Here is a 17907-nt window from a genome sequence, read left to right as displayed (position 1 = left end):
ATTTAACGCCTCCTGTGTCATTTAATTTAACACCTGTGTTACTCTCACTATTTTCCTCAAGTTAAAATCCTGGAATTCCATATTTTATTGTCCATCTGTCTTATCTCTCTGACCTCTGAGCTTATTCCTTTTCCTTTTTGCAATTTCCTAGCCCCCCCCCCCCCCCCCCGATTAAGTATCTGCGTCCCACCACCCAATTTGTTCCAACTTGGTTTCTGTAAATGAACATCGAATTCTGGAAAACCTCTTATATCTGATCCTCGACTATGAGATGTCTTTGGATATTTTTTATATTAATGGCAATATATTAGTTATACAAGTTAAATTATTAATCCCTGTCCTTTTTATGTAGAACACGTAGAGATAATATTTTGAGTTTTTTTTAACAAGGACACGAGGAGTCCACAATGAGTAAAATAAGAACAATGTTTTATTTATACAGTTGATATATACACTACCTGGTAGTCCCCTTCCAGGTTCCTGCTTAGTCAACCTTATATACACTTACTCTTCCTTACTGGCCGACCTTATATACATTGAGTAATTGAGATACCCTGCCTCCTAAGCTGGGGAGCTTGTATTCCTCAAGGAGCATGGGGAAGAGCATTACCACCCTGTAGGTCCTGAGCGGGATATGACAGTTTTAAATCTTCAGGAAATAAACAGATAATTGTGTTAGTTATTGTTTATCTAGGTTTGGTTATTTCCTCCCATCACAAAATTCTCAAATTGAGGGAGATGGTGCTTCACATTTTATACTAAAATGGATACCTATAGCTCTGCTATTGGCCGCTGATAACGTTTGCATTTGGATCTGTTGTATAATGACCTTTTTGTGCTCATCATGATCTTGTTAAACCTCTTGGTTTGGTGTAGATTTGAAACACAGTGATGCTAAGTATGAGGCATGAAGGTATGGGGGGGGGGGGGGGGGGGGTGGGGGGGTGGGGGGGGGGGGGGGGGGGAGGGGAGGCGAGAAATTACTCTCAACACTCAAAAGAGCTTTTGCGGTTTCAACAAATGAAGGAATTTTTTATTACCTCCCAAATAACACCTGGAAAACTGGTGCAATACACAGAAAATGATCACTAATGCTTCCTGTCATGATATTCAAACACACATCACAACACACACATCATGATAGACAGACCAATTAGCACCCATATCACGACAGCCAATCACAGACAAGAGCAGACACAGTATAAGACAAGAAACACGACACCTCCTGGCCAGTCCATCTGGAGACAGGACAAGGCCAGGACCTCATTTAACAAGACACTCACACAGTCACCACGTGCTGAATACCAAGACAGATGTGTAAATAACTAGTTGGAATAAAACTGCGTTGTACCAATCGCAACCGTGTTGGTTCGTCTGTACCTCAGAGCACCCAACACCACATGGTACCAGTGAGTGAATCGATACTTACCGGCAAATCTGCCATCCTGAGCCATGGACACCCACAACAAACCGCAGCCGTTGCAAGTCGCTGGGAACCTGGGCACCAATTGGAAGCTCTTCAAGCAGCGAGTCGAATCATGCGAGCCAACGAAAAACAGGGCGCCTCGGACGAAACAAAGATTGCCATGCTCCTCACTATCGCAGGTCAGCACACCATCGATGTATACAACTCCTTGGTGTTCGCGGAAGGCAAGAACAAATCTAAATATGACATGGTCCTCCTCAAGCTCGACCAGCACTTCAACGTTGAGGTCAATGAAAGCTTTGAGAGGTATATCTTTCAGCAGCGCCTACAAGGTAAGGATGAGCTCTTTCAGTCCTTCCTGACGCACCTCCGCATACTCGCGCAGTCCTGCGGTTACGGCACCACCTCAGAGTCCATGATCTGGGACCAGATCGTTTTTGGCGTTGTCTCCAGTGGCCTACGCCAGCAGCTTCTAAAAATTAAAGGCCTGACCTTAGCATCTGCAGTTGAAGCCTATGTCCTGCATGAAAATGCGACCAGCCGCTATGCCCAATTTCAGGCGACCGAATCGGCACGGAGGGGGTCCCAAGCGATCGAATCGGCAAGCCAGGCCGCCCACTAGTCCGAACGCATCCAGGCAATCGAGTTTCTCCCGGCCCGCGGCCCGGACGAGGGTGGCCGTTTTGCGCGCTTTTTGAGGCCTCCTGCGTTTGTGCACGCCAAAACCTACGGCAACACTGAGGGACGTGCTGCGCAGGCGCGCCCGACGCAAGACTGAACTGCGCATGCGCAGTGGCCAAACGAACGCCATGACGTCATGACGTGCGGCAACTGTGGAGCTGCACATTTAAAAGGGCAATGTCCTGCAAAAACCCGACAATGCCTACGCTGTGGCAAGATGGGCCACTACGCTGCCTACTGTCGAGCGGCTCAACCTGTGGATCTTCCACATCTCCGACAACCTCGCAGACACGTGCGGACCATCCAGCCTCCACATCACGACATCCAAACCGACGACACAGATGACCAAGGCGCCTTCCGGGTTGCGGTCATTGATGTGAACCGGGTCAACACCATCAATCCGGCCGATGAATGGAGTGCCACCCTGACGGTCAAACCGATCGCCGATCCCTTTCCGCCTGGACACTGGCGCCTCCGCCAACCTCATAGCATGGTCAACATTCCATGCCATGAAGGTCCGACCACCAATCCAGCCATCCCGGTGCAAGATGGTCGACTACAACGGGACTGTTATCCCGGCCATGGGATCCTGCCAGCTCCAGGTGACACACAAAACACACACGGCCACACTCTCATTTGAGATAGTTGGCTCATCGAAAGACTCCCTGCTGGGCGCACAGGCATGTAAGGCTCTCCACCTTGTGCAACAAATTCTCTCTCTCTCTCCAGACGGCACGTCTGACTTCCCGGATGCAGAGTTCAACGCACAGCTCCAATCGCCCCGCGACCACAACCAGGAGGCATTCGAAGGCATGGGAACACTGCCATACACCTACCGAATTCGCCTCAAACCGGATGCCATCCCGGTCGTTCACGCACCTCGCAGGGTTCCTGTGCCACTTAAAGACCGCCTCAAGCTGCAGCTGCAGGATCTCCAGGACCAAGGGGTCCTATCCAGGGTCACGGAGCCCACGCCATGGGTCAGCTCCATGGTGTGTGTCAAGAAGCCCTCTGGCGAACTCCGCATCTGTATAGACCCCAAAGACCTCAATAATAACATTATGCGGGAACATTATCCCATACCCAAAAGGGAGGAGATCACCAGTGAAATGGCCCAAGCGAAGATATTCACAAAACTGGATGCTTATAAAGGATTTAGGCAGATCCAACTGGACCCGTCCAGCCGAAAGCTATGTACCTTCAACGCCCCTTTCGGCAGATTCTGCTACAACTGGATGCCATTTGGCATCATCTCGGCATCCGAGGTCTTCCACAGAATCAAGGAGCAGATGATGGAAGGCATCGAAGGGGTGCGTGTATATGTGGACGATGTCATCATCTGGTCCACCACACCGCAGGAGCACATACATCGTCTCCAACGCGTTTTTGCCCGCATACGGGAAAACGGCCTGCGCCTCAACCGAGCCACGTGCGCCTTTGGCCAGACCGAATTGAAGTTCCTGGGGGACCATATCTCCCGGTCAGGGGTCCGTCCGGATGCAGACAAGGTGAGCGCCATCACAGCCGGCCGACAAGAAGGCTGTCCTACGCTTCCTTGGCATGGTCAACTTCCTAGGGAAATTCATTCCCAACCTTGCCTCCCACACAACGACTCTGCGCCACCTCGTCAAAAAATCTACAGAGTTCCAGTGGCAACACACACTTGCTGGAATAGGAAGAGCTCAAACGCAAACTCACCACGGCACCAGTGTTGGCGTTCTTCGACACGTCTCGTCCCACCAAAATCTCAACTGATGCCAGCCAATCCGGCATTGGAGCAGTGCTCCTGCAGAGGGATGACACGTCGTCATGGGCCCCGGTTGCCTATGCATCGTGGGCCATGACCCCCACAGAGCAGCGCTACGCGCAAATCGAAAAAGAATGCCTGGGCTTGCTAACCGGTTTAGACAAGTTCCACGATTACGTCTATGGTCTTTCACGGTCGAAACTGACCACCGCCCCCTGGTCAGCATAATAAACAAGGACCTGAACGAGATGACCCCTCGCCTCCAGCGCATCCTACTTAAACTCAGGAGGTACGACTTCCAACTGGTCTACACTCCAGGGAAGGACCTCATCGTGGTGGATGCCCTATCCAGAGCAGTGTGCACGCTGCCAGATGCGGAGGGGTTCGTATGTCAGGTCGAGGCACAGGTGGCCTTGACAGCGGCAAATCTGCCGGCTGACGACTCCAGTCTGGCCCGCATCCGCCGAGAGACAGCAGCCGACCCCCTTTTACAGCGAGTGATGCGCCACATGACGGGAGGATGGCTCAAAGGGCAGTGCCCGCAGTTCTATAATGTACGAGACGACCTAGCCATCATTGATGGGATCCTTCTGAAGCTGGACCGGATTGTGATTCCGCACAGTATGCGCCAGCTGGTTCTCGATCAAATACACGAAGGCCACTTTGGGGTCGAGAAGTGCAGACGGAGAGCCCGAGAGGCGGTATACTGGCCGGGCATCAGTGACGATATTGCCAACATGGTGATCAACTGTACAACCTGCCAAAGGTTTCAGCTGGCGCAACCTCCTGAGACGCTTCTGCCCCATGAGCTGGTGACGTCCCCCTGGGCGAAGGTGGGTGTCGACCTATTTCACGCGCTTGGCATGGACTATGTTATCATAGTGGACTACTTCTCCAATTACCCAGAAGTCATACGCCTGCAAGATCTGACGTCGTCTGCTGTCATCAGGGCCTGCAAAGACACCTTTGCTCGCCACGGCATTCCGATGACTGTCATGTCGGACAATGGGCCCTGTTTTGCCAGCCATGAATGGTCGTCCTTTGCGGCCTCGTATGGCTTCACACACGTGACGTCCAGCCCTCTGAATCCCCAGTCCAATGGAAAGGTGGAGAAGGGTGTCACATTGCCAAGCGGCTCCTCTGCAAGACTGCTGCTGCCAGATCGGACTTCTACCTCGCCCTGCTGGCCTATCGCTCGGCCCCACTAGCCATGGGTCTCTCGCCAGCACAGCTGCTGATGGGTCGCGTCCTCAGAACCACTGTGCCTTCCATCCTGGCACCAGCAATAGACCATGCTCCGGTACTGCATAGGATGCAACTGCAGCGCGATCGCCTGAAGAGATCGTACGACACAAGGGCAACTGATCTTCCCTCCCTGGCCCCTGGAGACAACGTCCGCATTCACCTACCAGACGGTGGCTGGTCAGCACCTGCCGAAGTTCTCCGACGTGTGGCTCCCTGCTCGTTCCTGGTACGCATGCCGGATGGATCCGTGCGTAGGCGCAATCGCCGAGCCCTTCGCCTACTTCCACGCTCGCAACGGAACCATACACAGACGCCGTGTCCTCCACTGGTTCCTGATAGCGACTTCGTGGAGCTGCCATATATCATGCCCCTTCTGTCGCCGCCTGTGTCCAGGCTCGCACCTCAGCCGGTGTTTCTCGACCCACCCTTGAGGCGGTCAACCCGAATTCGTCGCCCACCTACTAGACTGGACTTATGAGACTGTTCACACGTCAAATTTTAGCAACTACTGTATTGTAACATGTCACTGCTTTATCGTTCCAGGCCTCGTTTGATCGGTCCAAATTTCAACGTTCTTCTTTTGTTATGGTGCAACCTCGTTAGCAAGTGACAGCTGACATCGCCCGTTGTATATAGTTATGCCACATGTACATGCTGTAAATATCTCACACAAACACCTTTAGCTGCACTCAGGACACATTTATATTTATAACCACGTAGGCACATAATCTTGTAAAAAAAGGGGGGATGTCATGATATTCAAACACATATCACAACACACACATCATGATAAACAGACCAATTAGCACACATAACACGACAGCCAATCACAGACAAGAGCAGACACAGTATAAGACAAGAAACACAACACCTCCTGGCCAGTCCATCTGGAGACAGGACAAGGCCAGGACCTCATTTAACAAGACACTCACACAGTCACCAAGTGCTGAGTACCAAGACAGATGTGTAAATAACTAGTTGGAATAAAACTGCGTTGTACCAATCGCAACCGTGTTGGTTCGTCTGTACCTCAGAGCACCCAACACCACACTTCCAATCAGATCTGAGTTTCCTCCATGGCTTTCCTGTTGTCTGCGCTAAAGAAGGCACGACGATTTAAATTATGTGTAAATGAATGTCAGCAAGCTCTGTTTACTGATTTTCTTTAATGAAATGAAATGACTTTGACTTAAACTTCCCACATTTAAAAATCAGCCTTATTTATTTCTGAGCTGCTGTTTAAGTGCAAACTGTCTTGAGAGTGTGGTTTTGCAAAAAAGAGCTTTACTTTTGAAAAAATAATGATTTCTTAACTTCAAAATTCCTTGTGTTGTGAAACCTCTTAAATCGTGCATTGGGGGGGAGATAAACAGCTGGGTGCAGCCTTGGCCATGAACAGTTTCACAAGAGGAGATGAGCAGAGAGCAGGCAGCAGCACTGGGAGGAAGGGTTCAGATCAATGATTAGTTGCAATGCTGTCGGGAGACTTTTTTGTAGTGTCCCACCAGTCTTGTGCAGGGCGTTGTGACCCTCCAGCTTGTGACCTCTGGAAAGGGAGGAAGCAGTTAATAGAGTGCATTATAATCCATTGTATTGGTACATATATACATTGATTCAAATTTGTTGTTCAGTTAGTGGTTCCAATTTTTTCAATTAAAATCAATATTTTCTTTAACCTCTTGAGTATTTTTCCACATTGGAAGAACAAGGCTGCCAAAGTCAGTTAAGTAGTGAGCGTGTGCTAGCTCAGATGTGTGCCAGTGAAGCTAGATTTTTTGCTATTATCTGAATTGTGCGTTGGAAATTTGTGTGCAATAGCAATAAAAATGTGTTTATAAAACTTGTCTGTGTGTTAACAGCTTTCAAATGTCCCAAGATTATCATGCACAGCTCTGTGGTTCAGAAGGTTAGGCCACCTGTTATATCAGAACTTTATACTTAGATGGAGGTGAATGTATCACTGACCTCTCCTCCCATGTCCCCCAATTTAAAAAAAAAAACAATGGCCCGCACCTTCCGATGGCAGCAGCGGTGAATGTCGTGACCGGGTGGAAGGCCTGAATTATGCGTGGTATTTACCTGAGAAGTTCGGTGGGCTGATGTGCACTGGCCGAGCAACTATGAAGAAAGCTTCCAGGGGTATCGAGACTTGGGCTTGATGTCCTATCCTTCTGCTATTAGTCCCTGGCATTGGGCAGTGATTAACAGTGGGAACTATATAGGAAATGCCTGAAAAATCATACACCTTCCCCCACCCCCCCCCCCCTTCCCTGTGCCTCTGACAAGTTTCACCCTCCCTCCCAAGAATGCTCACCCCCCAATTCCCAGCACAAACTCATGCAACAATTAAATGTCTGAAGGTTCTTTTAAAAGCAATTTCTAATGTTTAAGAACTGCAAAAACCTCAGCATTACACTGGAAGCATGCTGTCCACAAGGGGAGTTATCTGAACTGGTGAAGCCAGAAGCGGTGCGGCCTCACCACTCCTTCCCTTTGCCAATCTCCTAGTGAGTGAATTTGACATAATTAGAGGAAGCTGAGTGGGAACAATCACGTGCCCTTTCAGTAGCTTTTGAGCTTTCTTAAGCCAGTCCTAACTTTTTTCTCCAACACAACGCAAGAATACCTCCTCCCCCAACTATGCTGGAGTCCACCCTACCTGGATTGAAAATAGTAGCTGCACAGGAAAACATGCCACCTCATATTTTAGTAACATTGGTCTTGACTTCATATCTGTATGTTTTCCCTACTCCTCTACTGAAATACAGAATACCTTGGTTTCCAAGCTAGAATGCAGGGATAAGCCACAAATGACAACAATGAAATGAAATGAAAATCGCTTATTGTCACAAGTAGGCTTCAATGAAGTTACTGTGAAAAGCCCCTAGTCGCCACATTCCGGTGCCTGTTCGGGGAGGCTGGTACGGGAATTGAACCGTGCTGCTGGCCTGCCTTGGTCTGCTTTAAAAGCCAGCGATTTAGCCCAGTGTGCTAAGATGATACAGTATTTAGAGGGGCTGACCCATTTCACTAATAATAATAATCTTTGTTAGTGTCACAAGTAGGCTTACATTAACACTACAATGAGGTTACTGTGAAAATCCCCTAGTCGCCACACTCCAGCGCCTGTTCGGGTAAACTGTGGGAGAATTCAGAATGTCCAATTTATCTAACAAGCACGTCTTACGGGACTTTGTGGGAGGAAACTGGAGCACCCGGAGGAAACCCACGCAGACACGGGGAAAATGTGCAGACTCCACACAGACAGTGACCCAAGTCAGGAATTGAATCCGGAACCCTGGTGTTGCAAAGCAACAGTGCTAACCACTGTGCTACCACAAAAATGATAATCCCAATGTTTGGTGGCTATAAGTAATCTCAGTCAATGCTCACCTGCAGCTACCATTTTTTAATATTTTATGTCCCACGTGTGGGAAGCCTCAAAAACGTCCTTCTTTATAGAGGCAGGCTGCCTTCCAGGTCCAAGGTACACCCAGACTTCCTTATCCCTTTACGGCTATAGCTAGTAGCGAGTTTTATTTAAGTCTGAGAGCATGGTCAGGCATTGAGCTCTATATCCCAGGAGAGTGCTTGTCTGATTTACCCCACGTTAATTCCTCTTGCGTAGTGCTGGGAGGGAAAGATCAACCCCGTAAAAATATAGAAAGCTAGAAATTCTGAAAATCTAAGATTTTGTTATTTATGAAAATTATTGTTTCCTTGACCCTTGATTTAATAGGTTCTGTGAGATCATTTGTTTTCAAGAATTGTTTGGACTTTATAAAGATATTCTATTTCAATATTTAGAATCTCCCATACCTTTAAGGATAGCGACAAGCTGTCTGTATTACAGTTAGATGTGTTTTAGTATTTTGATTTGGTTGGATTCAGTAGATTTTTGTGTTTGAATTACATGCACTGCAGTACTTGACTGTGTGAGTTACTGCTTCTCTGAGTTGTGGCTCAGGTTGCAGTTGTTTCAATTTGGAATGCTTTGTTGAACAGAATGCCTGTTCATACAGGAGCTGTATTGTTGGGCAGTCTCATACCTTTAGATGGGTGTGGATCAGGATTAAAGTGCACTTTATATGGTTTTAATTGCAGTTGCCTATTTAACTTGGTGGAATAGAAAGGGCTTTCTTTCCCCTCTTTCATTGCCAATCCACATGATGGAACACACACATCTTAGATATTGAATGCTTATAAATTAATAGTATCCAAAGTGTTTCACTTCTTTTAAAGCTAGCAAGTAATGGTGTTGTTTGCCTATTTTTAAATGTAGAATAAATATGTGTGATTTATTCAGTTTTCCTGTTGATCTGAATTTGGGTTGAGCAATGATTCGATTATTGTGTGCTTTTCCTGTAGCTCGCAGGATTTGACCAAGCCTAACTTTGCTTTGACAGAACCTTTACTCCAAAGGTTGTGCACATCGCATTCAAATTCAAATTCTCTCCCAACTTTTCCTGATTACATCAAAATGCATTTTCAATAAGCAGAGCCACATGGGTTATGATCACAAACTTGCACCCTTCATGTTGTGTACACGGGTAGTATGCCACAAGATTTTACCGAGCATTTCTATATCTGAAGTTATCACAGAAAACAGCACATCACATGCTATTACTGAATGTTTTTCGGATTGGAGGAAGGTTTATCGTGCAGTTCAATCAGGGTCAGCATTGGGATCCCTGCTCTTCCTGATACATATTAACGAACTAGATCTTGGCATACAAGGCACAATTTCAACATTTTGGATGATACAAAGCTTTGAAGTATTGTGAGCTGTGAGGAGGATAGTGAAGAAATTCAAAAGAGGGCAGATAAGTTGCAGATGAAATTTAATGCAGAGAAGTGTGAAGTGATTCATTTTGGTAGCATGGATGCAGAGAGACAATACAAAACACAGGGCACAATCCCAAAGGGGATGCAGGAGCAAAGGAACCTGGGTGTATATGTGCATAAATCACTGAAAGTGCAGGGCAGGTTGAGAGAGTAGTTAGTAAAGCATACTACATACTGGGTTTTGTTAACAGGGACACAACTTCCTTGCTCTTGTACTCTATGTTAAACCTGTGTAGAACACTGATTTGTCCTCAACTGGAGTATTGCATCTAATTCTGGGAATCGCACTTTAGGAAGGATGTGAAAGCATTAATGAGAATGCAGAAAAGAGAATTGTTCCTGGTATGAGGAACCTCGGTTACATAGAGAAGAAAAGGTTGAGAAAAGATTTGATGGAAGTATTCAAAATTGAGGGGTCAGGACAGAGTAGATCGGGAAGACTGCTTCCATTGGTGAAAGGATCCAGAACAAGTGGGCATGGATTTAAGATAATTTGCAGATGAAACAATGGTGACGTGAGGAAAGCTTTCTCACAGCGAGTGGTTAGGATTTGATGCACTGCCTGAGAGTATGATGGAGGCAGTTTCAATCAGACATTCAAGAGGGAATTGGATTTTTATCTGAAAAGGAAGAATGTGCAGAGTAATGGGGAGAAGGTGAATGAGTGACACTAGTGAATTGCTCCTTTCGAGAGTCAGCACAAATAGGGTGGGCTGAATGGCCTCCTGTGCTTTAACCATTCTACAATTCTGATCAAACCCCCTTGTAAGCCATACTTATTTATAATTACACTGAAGCAAAATGATACCCAATTGTCATGTGAGAGTACCTTTAAGAAATGGGTGTTTATAAATGGGTGTGTATATAAATATCTGTAGTGAGAGTACCTTTAAGAAATGGGTGTTTACTACTGCAGTGATGTCAAGAGAGTGGGTGGAGTTGGGCTGTCTCAGCTTTTTACTTTCGTTTTAGGCTGTTTGCTGCAGGGTGTGTTTTAGTTTTGTTTTCAGTGTTGGAGGTGAAGATAGACAGAGCAGGTGTACTGTTGATCTCTCTGCCATGAAAAGACTATCTCTTGATCATTTGGTGAATTCAGAATTATAAATGTTCTCAGTAGTGAATGTAAACCTAATGTGCTTCTGTTAAAAGGTGTTTCTTTTGTCTTCTGGATATTGTTTGGGAAGTTATTAAGGATTACTTAGTGTATTCTTCGGGGGTTGTATTTGAATTGATGGTTGCTAAGATGTTCACTATGTTTTAAAAAGGTTAACTTGAGTTCATAGAATAAACATTGTTTTAATTTAAAAGTATTGTAAAGCTCTGTTTGCACCATACCTGTAGAGTGGACCGTGTGCTCCCCATAACCACAATCTATTAAAAGTCATGGGTCAGGTGAACTCCATGATACACTTGGGGTTCTCTAGACCCTGGCCCATAACACAATACAAATGCTTGAGTTGCATACTAGTTTAAAATATCTTGAATATCACAAAAGAGTCTGAATGTTATTTAAATATCTCTGGATAATACTCACAACCAAGTAATGCCTCAGGCTGCAAAATGCACTCCAGCTGCCAGGAGAGAGTACTGAGTTATACATGTGCAGAGTTCTGCTCCAGGGAAGGTATACATTTGACGTTTTCACTGTGGCAGGCGTCACTGATAGAAACTACCCACTGTTATACTACTTGCCTTTTCCTCCAAGATAGCCAGATATGTAGTGTTGACAAAGAATATAAAAATAAGAAGTTTGAATCAAAACAAATTCATTTTACACTACTAACTTTGATTAGGTTTGCACACTTTACTAAGTTACAGATACTAAACTAATAATGCTGAATCTAGTACAGTAATCAGTATTCTATCTAACTAGTAAACTACACTATGGCTTGACCTCATGCTATAACTCTACAATCAATTCTCACTCTGTTCTCCAAACTCCTCATGTTCTCTTCAGCTTCTCCCAGAATTCCTTGAGATGTTGTCTTATATACAATGAATTAGTAACGCCATCTAGTGTTTGATTTACACATAGTTTCAGATGTTAACCCTTTACTACACTGGCACTATACATATCATTGCACTTACTTGGTGTGTAATTTAAAAAAAACTCTAAACATGTGGTGTAAGCAAACCACCAACTTATGCAAATGTTCAACTGCACATTCTGATTCTATTTATGATTGTAACAAGTTACTTGCATTCTTGCCGCAGAATTTGCTCATCTCCCTGGATGGGGAGAGCAGGAGGATATGTTAGTGGTGGAACATTGCAACAGATTAATAATTATTTTTCTTTTGTACTGATCCATATTTATATTTCTTTCTAGTAAAGGGTTGGGTATTATTCACACCAATAACTAGATTAGAATAACTAATAATAATATTACTGTTTTAACTTCCAGCAAGCTACCAACAGCAGGTTGCTATTGAAGCAGGATGAAAGTCATTCAGACTCAAAACATTAGACCCCTTCTCTTTCCACAGATGCTGTCAGGTCTGCTGAGACTGTCCAGTATTTTCTGTTTGTGTTTCAGATTCCAGCATCCACAGTAATTTGTTTTCATCTTATGAAAGTTTCTCTTATGGTGCTGGTCACCGATTCTCTTACTGGTTGAGTAAGGTTATTTGCCTTACACTATTGGTGCTATCCACTATTCAGACTGCTTACAGCTTATTGGTAACTGACTGGAAAGTGACTCTGTCTATGTTCAGGTGTTTTATAACTGCAAACTTGACAACTAAGCAAATATAAATGGAAGTAAAGTGTTGGAGAAATGCATCAGGCTAGGCAGTGTTCTTGCAGACGACAGGCAAATTAATGTTTCTTCCAAAATGTTTTTGAAGAGCCGGATCATTAACTTGTCTGTTCTTGCCATGGACGCTGACTGACCTGCTGAATTACTCTCGTATTCTCCTGTTTCTTCCCAGATTTTGAGCATCTGCAGCATTTTGCTTTTGTTTAGCTTGTGCTCTATGAATTCCTTCTCGTCTTTCAGATAATGAAGGAAAGGAATAGAGTTTCAGTAACTTGTTGGGATTAGATCATTTCTGCTTCCTGTATATCTTCTCTTTTGATCTTGATTACAATGTTGTCATACTTTTTGTTGTTCCTTGTATGTCAGCCTGAAACATGTAATTATTTTTTAATGCAGTGCTGCAAGTGAAAGTAACCAAGCTAAAGAAAGAGAGATGTTTGTAAGTACCTTAATTTTAACCTAAAGTAATTATTGTAATAATATATTAGATATAGTTGAAACTGTCCATCATGGTAGTCCAAATAATAAGTTAAATTTATTATTTAAATTTACCGGTCAGTGGCCGGTAAATAAAGACAGCTGTAAGAAAAAGAAAATGTATTTAATTGACAATGCAGCTGACATTAAGGCAATCAAACAGAGGTAATTTGCCTTATTTTTGTATTAATGCACCTGCAACATTTTTAACTTCTACATAGTAATATCAACTTTAAAGGTCCATTCTAAAATCTATTATCAAAACAAAAATGTCTAACTGTCATTCATGGATACAAGCCGATTAGTGTAAAGTTACTGTAGAAAACAGTTCCATAGCCGCTGTTAATATTTCAGCTTCACTCTTCTCCATCATGTATTTTTCAGTGACTTGTATAGCCAAACATGCTCGTAAGTAACATGTTCACTGTCACTAGATTAAAAAAAAAAAAATTTAGAGTACCCAATTCATTTTTCCAACAAGGGGCAACCTAGCGTGTCCAATCCACATGGCCTGCACATCTTTGGGTTGTGGGGGCGAAACCCACGCAAACACGGGGAGAATGTGCAAACTCCACACGGACAGTGACCCAGAGCCGGGATCTAACCTGGGACCTCGGCGCCGTGAGGCAGCAGTGCTACTCACTACGCCACCGTGCTGCCCTCACTGTCACTAGATTGACAGCAGTTCCTTAATCATGTGATTATTATCCTTGAGATCCAGTTTACCAATTCAAAGATAGAATCAAAGTTTCTGTACAAATCTGTTGACCCAGTGAGTGACATTAAGGTGTCCATTGACCTTTGGGTCCAAAACATTATTGTCCGTCTTCATCTTGGGAAGTGGTTGCAGAAACGGGAACTCCTGATTGCAGCTTTTAGATACTTTGTGATGTCTTGGGCCAACGTTTTTGAAGTTGTTCATTGGGAAGAATTCAACAAAGATGTTCAAAGATGGAACTTTTTCAGTTGTAGGTTTGTGGCAATAAAATAATTTTGCATTTCTGGTCAAACACTTCTGAAATTCCTCAGGCCATTCTGCTTGAATCATGGTTTTCAGTTTGGGAGATTCGATGCCAGGAGTTTATTGGGTCCAGATTTTTGAAGAAGCTTGTTCTTTTCAGCAATGGCTCTTTCTTTTTACCTTGTGGGCGTCATTCTCCGACCCCCCGCCGGGTCGGAGAATGGCCGTTGGCCGCCGTGAATCCCGCCCCCGCCCCCGCCGAAGTCTCCGAAGGGAGAAAAGTCGGCGGGGCGTTAATGGCGCCGCTGCCGCGGAGAATGTCACGGGTCTGCGCAAGGCAGCCGATTTTCGGCCTGCCGATATTCTCCCTTCCGGATGGGCCGAAGTCCCGTAGACGTGATGACCGTTCACGTCGACGTCAATCAAACCTCCTTTTCATCGGCGTGACCCGGTGCTCCAGGCTCACGCCGACCAGCGAGGAGGTGAGTGACGGCCTGGGGGGTTGGCTCTGGGCAGGAAATGGCGTGGCCGCAGACTGATTGCCTGAGGAGAGGTGTGTCTCGGCTTGTGTGTGTGTGCGGCGGGGGGGGGGGGGGGGGGGGGGGTGGTTAGAGTAGGCTGGGCTCCGGGGGAGTGCCGGGAGGGGGTCCGTGCCGGGGTGGAGGTTGGGGGTTGTGGAGGGGGTCCGTGCTGGGGTGGAGGTTGGGGAGGGGGTCCGTGCCGGGGTGGAGGTTGGGGGGGGTCCGTGCCGGGGTGGAGGTTGGGGGGGGTCCGTGCTGGGGTGGAGGTTGGGTGTTGGAGAGGGGGTCCGTGCCGGGGTGGAGGTTGGGGAGGGGGTCCGTGCCGGGGTGGAGGTTGGGGAGGGGGTCCGTGCCGGGGTGGAGGTTGGGGGTTGTGGAGGGGGTCCGTGCCGGGGTGGAGGTTGGGGGGGGGGGGCCGTGCCGGGGTGGAGGTTGGGGGTTGGGGAGGGGTTCCGTGCCGGGGTGGAGGTTGGGGGGGGGTCCGTGCCGGGGTGGAGGTTGGGGGGGGGTCCGTGCTGGGGTGGAGGTTGGGTGTTGGAGAGGGGGTCCGTGCCGGGGTGGAGGTTGGGGAGGGGGTCCGTGCCGGGGTGGAGGTTGGGGAGGGGTTCCGTGCCGGGGTGGAGGTTGGGGGGGGGTCCGTGCTGGGGTGGAGGTTGGGGGTTGTGGAGGGGGTCCGTGCCGGGGTGGAGGTTGGGGGTTGGGGAGGGGGTCCGTGCCGGGGTGGGTGATGGGAGGGCAAATGAGTTGGTCCACCTGGCCAGGTGCCAGCCTCCAACAGTTGGACCCATGCGGTCCATGCCACCTGGCTGGGGGGAGGAGGGGATATGGGCAATGATGACATGTCGTCGTTCCCCTCCCCCCCACCAGGTCGTCATGTTTTCAGATCATCCAGCGATGTTGGCCGCCGTGGTGGCAGCCGCTCATGTCTATGTTGCCCTGGATGAGGAGGAGGAGGAGGAGGAGCGTGCCAGAGAGGCGGCGCAGGCTGCCGCAGAGGGGCAGGCGGCAGCCGCCCAGGCTGGAGGGACACCTGACCGACAGGACGAGGAGGGGGAGGAGGACGTCGCGGCCCCACGGCAACGGAGGCACCCGAGGGCGCCCCGTGTGTACCGGCCCCGGCAGTCATACCAGGACCTCACGGACCGGGAATGCAGGAGGAGACTCCGGATGAGCCGGGAAACCGTGGCACACATCTGCCACCTGCTGGCACACCTGTCACCGCGTGGCACTGGCGGGGGACACCCTCTCCTCGTGTCCGTCAAGGTTACGGTGGCCCTGAACTTTTATGCAACGGGGTCATTCCAGGCACCGAGTGGGGACCTGTCCGGCATATCGCAGACATCGGTGCATCGGTGCATCCGGGCAGTGACAGATGCCCTTTATGCCATGGCGCACCGCTACATCCGCTTCCCCGTGGACCGGGCCAGCCAAGATGCCCGGGCCGTGGGCTTCTCTGCCATTGCCGGGTTCCCCATGGTCCAGGGCGCGATCGATGGGATGCACGTCGCCGTGCGGCCACCTGCAGATAACAGGGCCGTGTTCACTAATAGGAAGGGGACCTATTCGATGAACGTACAGGTGGTCTGCGACCACCGCATGATGATCCTGCACGTCTGCGCCCGTTACCCAGGCAGTGTACACGACTCATTCGTGTTGTCGCGGTCATCCATCCCCGGCATGTACGAGGGACGCCATCCCCGGCTGAGGGGCTGGTTGCTGGGCGACAGGGGCTACCCATTGCGATCGTGGCTGATGACGCCTATACGGAGGCCACGCAATGAGGCGGAGAACCGCTACAATGATGCCCATGTAGCGACAAGGGGAGTGATCGAGAGGTGCTTTGGCGTGCTGAAGATGCGTTTCAGGTGCCTGGACCTCTCTGGGGGCGCCCTCCAGTATCGGTCAGATAGGGTCGGCCGCATCATTGTGGTGTGCTGCGTCCTGCACAACATAGCCCAGCAGAGGGGCGATGTGCCGCAAGCAGAGGAGGGCGGAGTGGAGGAGCAGCAGGAAGAGGCCCAGTCCTCCCCAGATGAGGGGGATGGGGGCAATGGTCAGGGCAGACGGGGTAGACACAGACGGGTGGCTGTCCACCGTTACCGGCTGGCCCAGCGGGCACGGGACAGACTGATAGACGCCCGCTTCACTGACTAGATGGGCGTGGGAATCGGGTAGTATGGCCACAGACCGCACACCATGACAACAGCCGACCACCCACACCCCCCACCCATCCATCCACCCAGCACCATCACCCCCCTCCCCAACCCCACACACCCCACCCGCATGCACACCACCCCCCCACTCCCAATTGCCGATCCACCGGCGGCACAACGGGCCGGGCTCACCCAGTTGCGGGTGGACGCGTGTCTATCGCAGGCCATGGAGAATGATGACAACCCGCCTCCGATGAGCTCCTGGCTCTACATCGTTGGACTATGTCTGACCCATGGCCACAGTACCACCATCCACCCGGACCATCCCTGCATGCGGCTGTGACACTGCAGCGCACGGTCCCGTCCTCTGCCCGGGGGATGTTGATGGCGGCCCAGGGGGAAGGGGGCAGACTCACCTGGGGCTGAGGTAAGACCACCCCTCACACACACACTTGCGCTCAACGTACATGACACCCCCGCACACTTTGGACAGAGCACAAAGGCAGCTTCGGTAGGTGTAACATTGACTTTAATAACCAAAGGAGTTCATGCACGTGCCCTAGCGCCTAAAACTCATCTGTGCCCTGCACCCGTGCCAACTTACTCAGTGTCTAATTGTTTGGCCTTACGGGCCCTTTGACTACGTCTACGTGGTTCCCCAGACGGTACAGCAGAACTGGAGGTGGACTCCTGTGATTCCTGCCCTCTGACACTGGATCCCTTTGGCGGCCGTTTCCTGGGGCGTCCTGGCCTAGATGGGCCAGGCTGCGGCCCGGGCGACTGGGATGGCGAGCTGCCAGCCTGTCCTGCCCGTTGCCCACCCGATGCACCTGGGACGGAAGGGGGGGGGAGTCCGAGGTGTCGCGGTGTACCGGGACCTCCCCTACGGAGGGAGCCGGGACGGACCACACCACCTCCTCCTCCCTCGGGGTGCCCGATGGCCCCCAGGCCTCTACATGGGTGGGGGATGCGAACGGACTGGCCATCCGACGCGCCCCCGACATCTGGCGCTGCCAGTCCTGGAGGCCCGTGCTGGTATCGACAGGGGTCTGCAGGTTTGCAGCCATGGAGCCCAGGGGGTTGTCGAACCCTG

General features: G+C 49.1%; 1 protein-coding gene across 3 annotated transcripts in view; it reads left to right on the top strand.

Annotated features, from left to right (window-relative positions):
- The window catches only part of rbbp8 (retinoblastoma binding protein 8), a 243628-nt gene that overhangs the window by 112272 nt on the left and 113449 nt on the right, over positions 1-17907 (top strand). For all 3 annotated transcript variants that reach the window (XM_072467446.1, XM_072467444.1, XM_072467445.1), the window contains exon 3: positions 13099-13141. In XM_072467446.1, coding sequence (XP_072323547.1) covers positions 13099-13141 — 43 coding nt within the window. The remainder of the gene's footprint in view (positions 1-13098; positions 13142-17907) is intronic.

This window comes from Scyliorhinus torazame, chromosome 11 (assembly GCF_047496885.1).
Source record: "Scyliorhinus torazame isolate Kashiwa2021f chromosome 11, sScyTor2.1, whole genome shotgun sequence".
NCBI lineage: Eukaryota > Metazoa > Chordata > Chondrichthyes > Carcharhiniformes > Scyliorhinidae > Scyliorhinus > Scyliorhinus torazame.
This window is presented reverse-complemented; position numbering and strand designations above follow the sequence as displayed.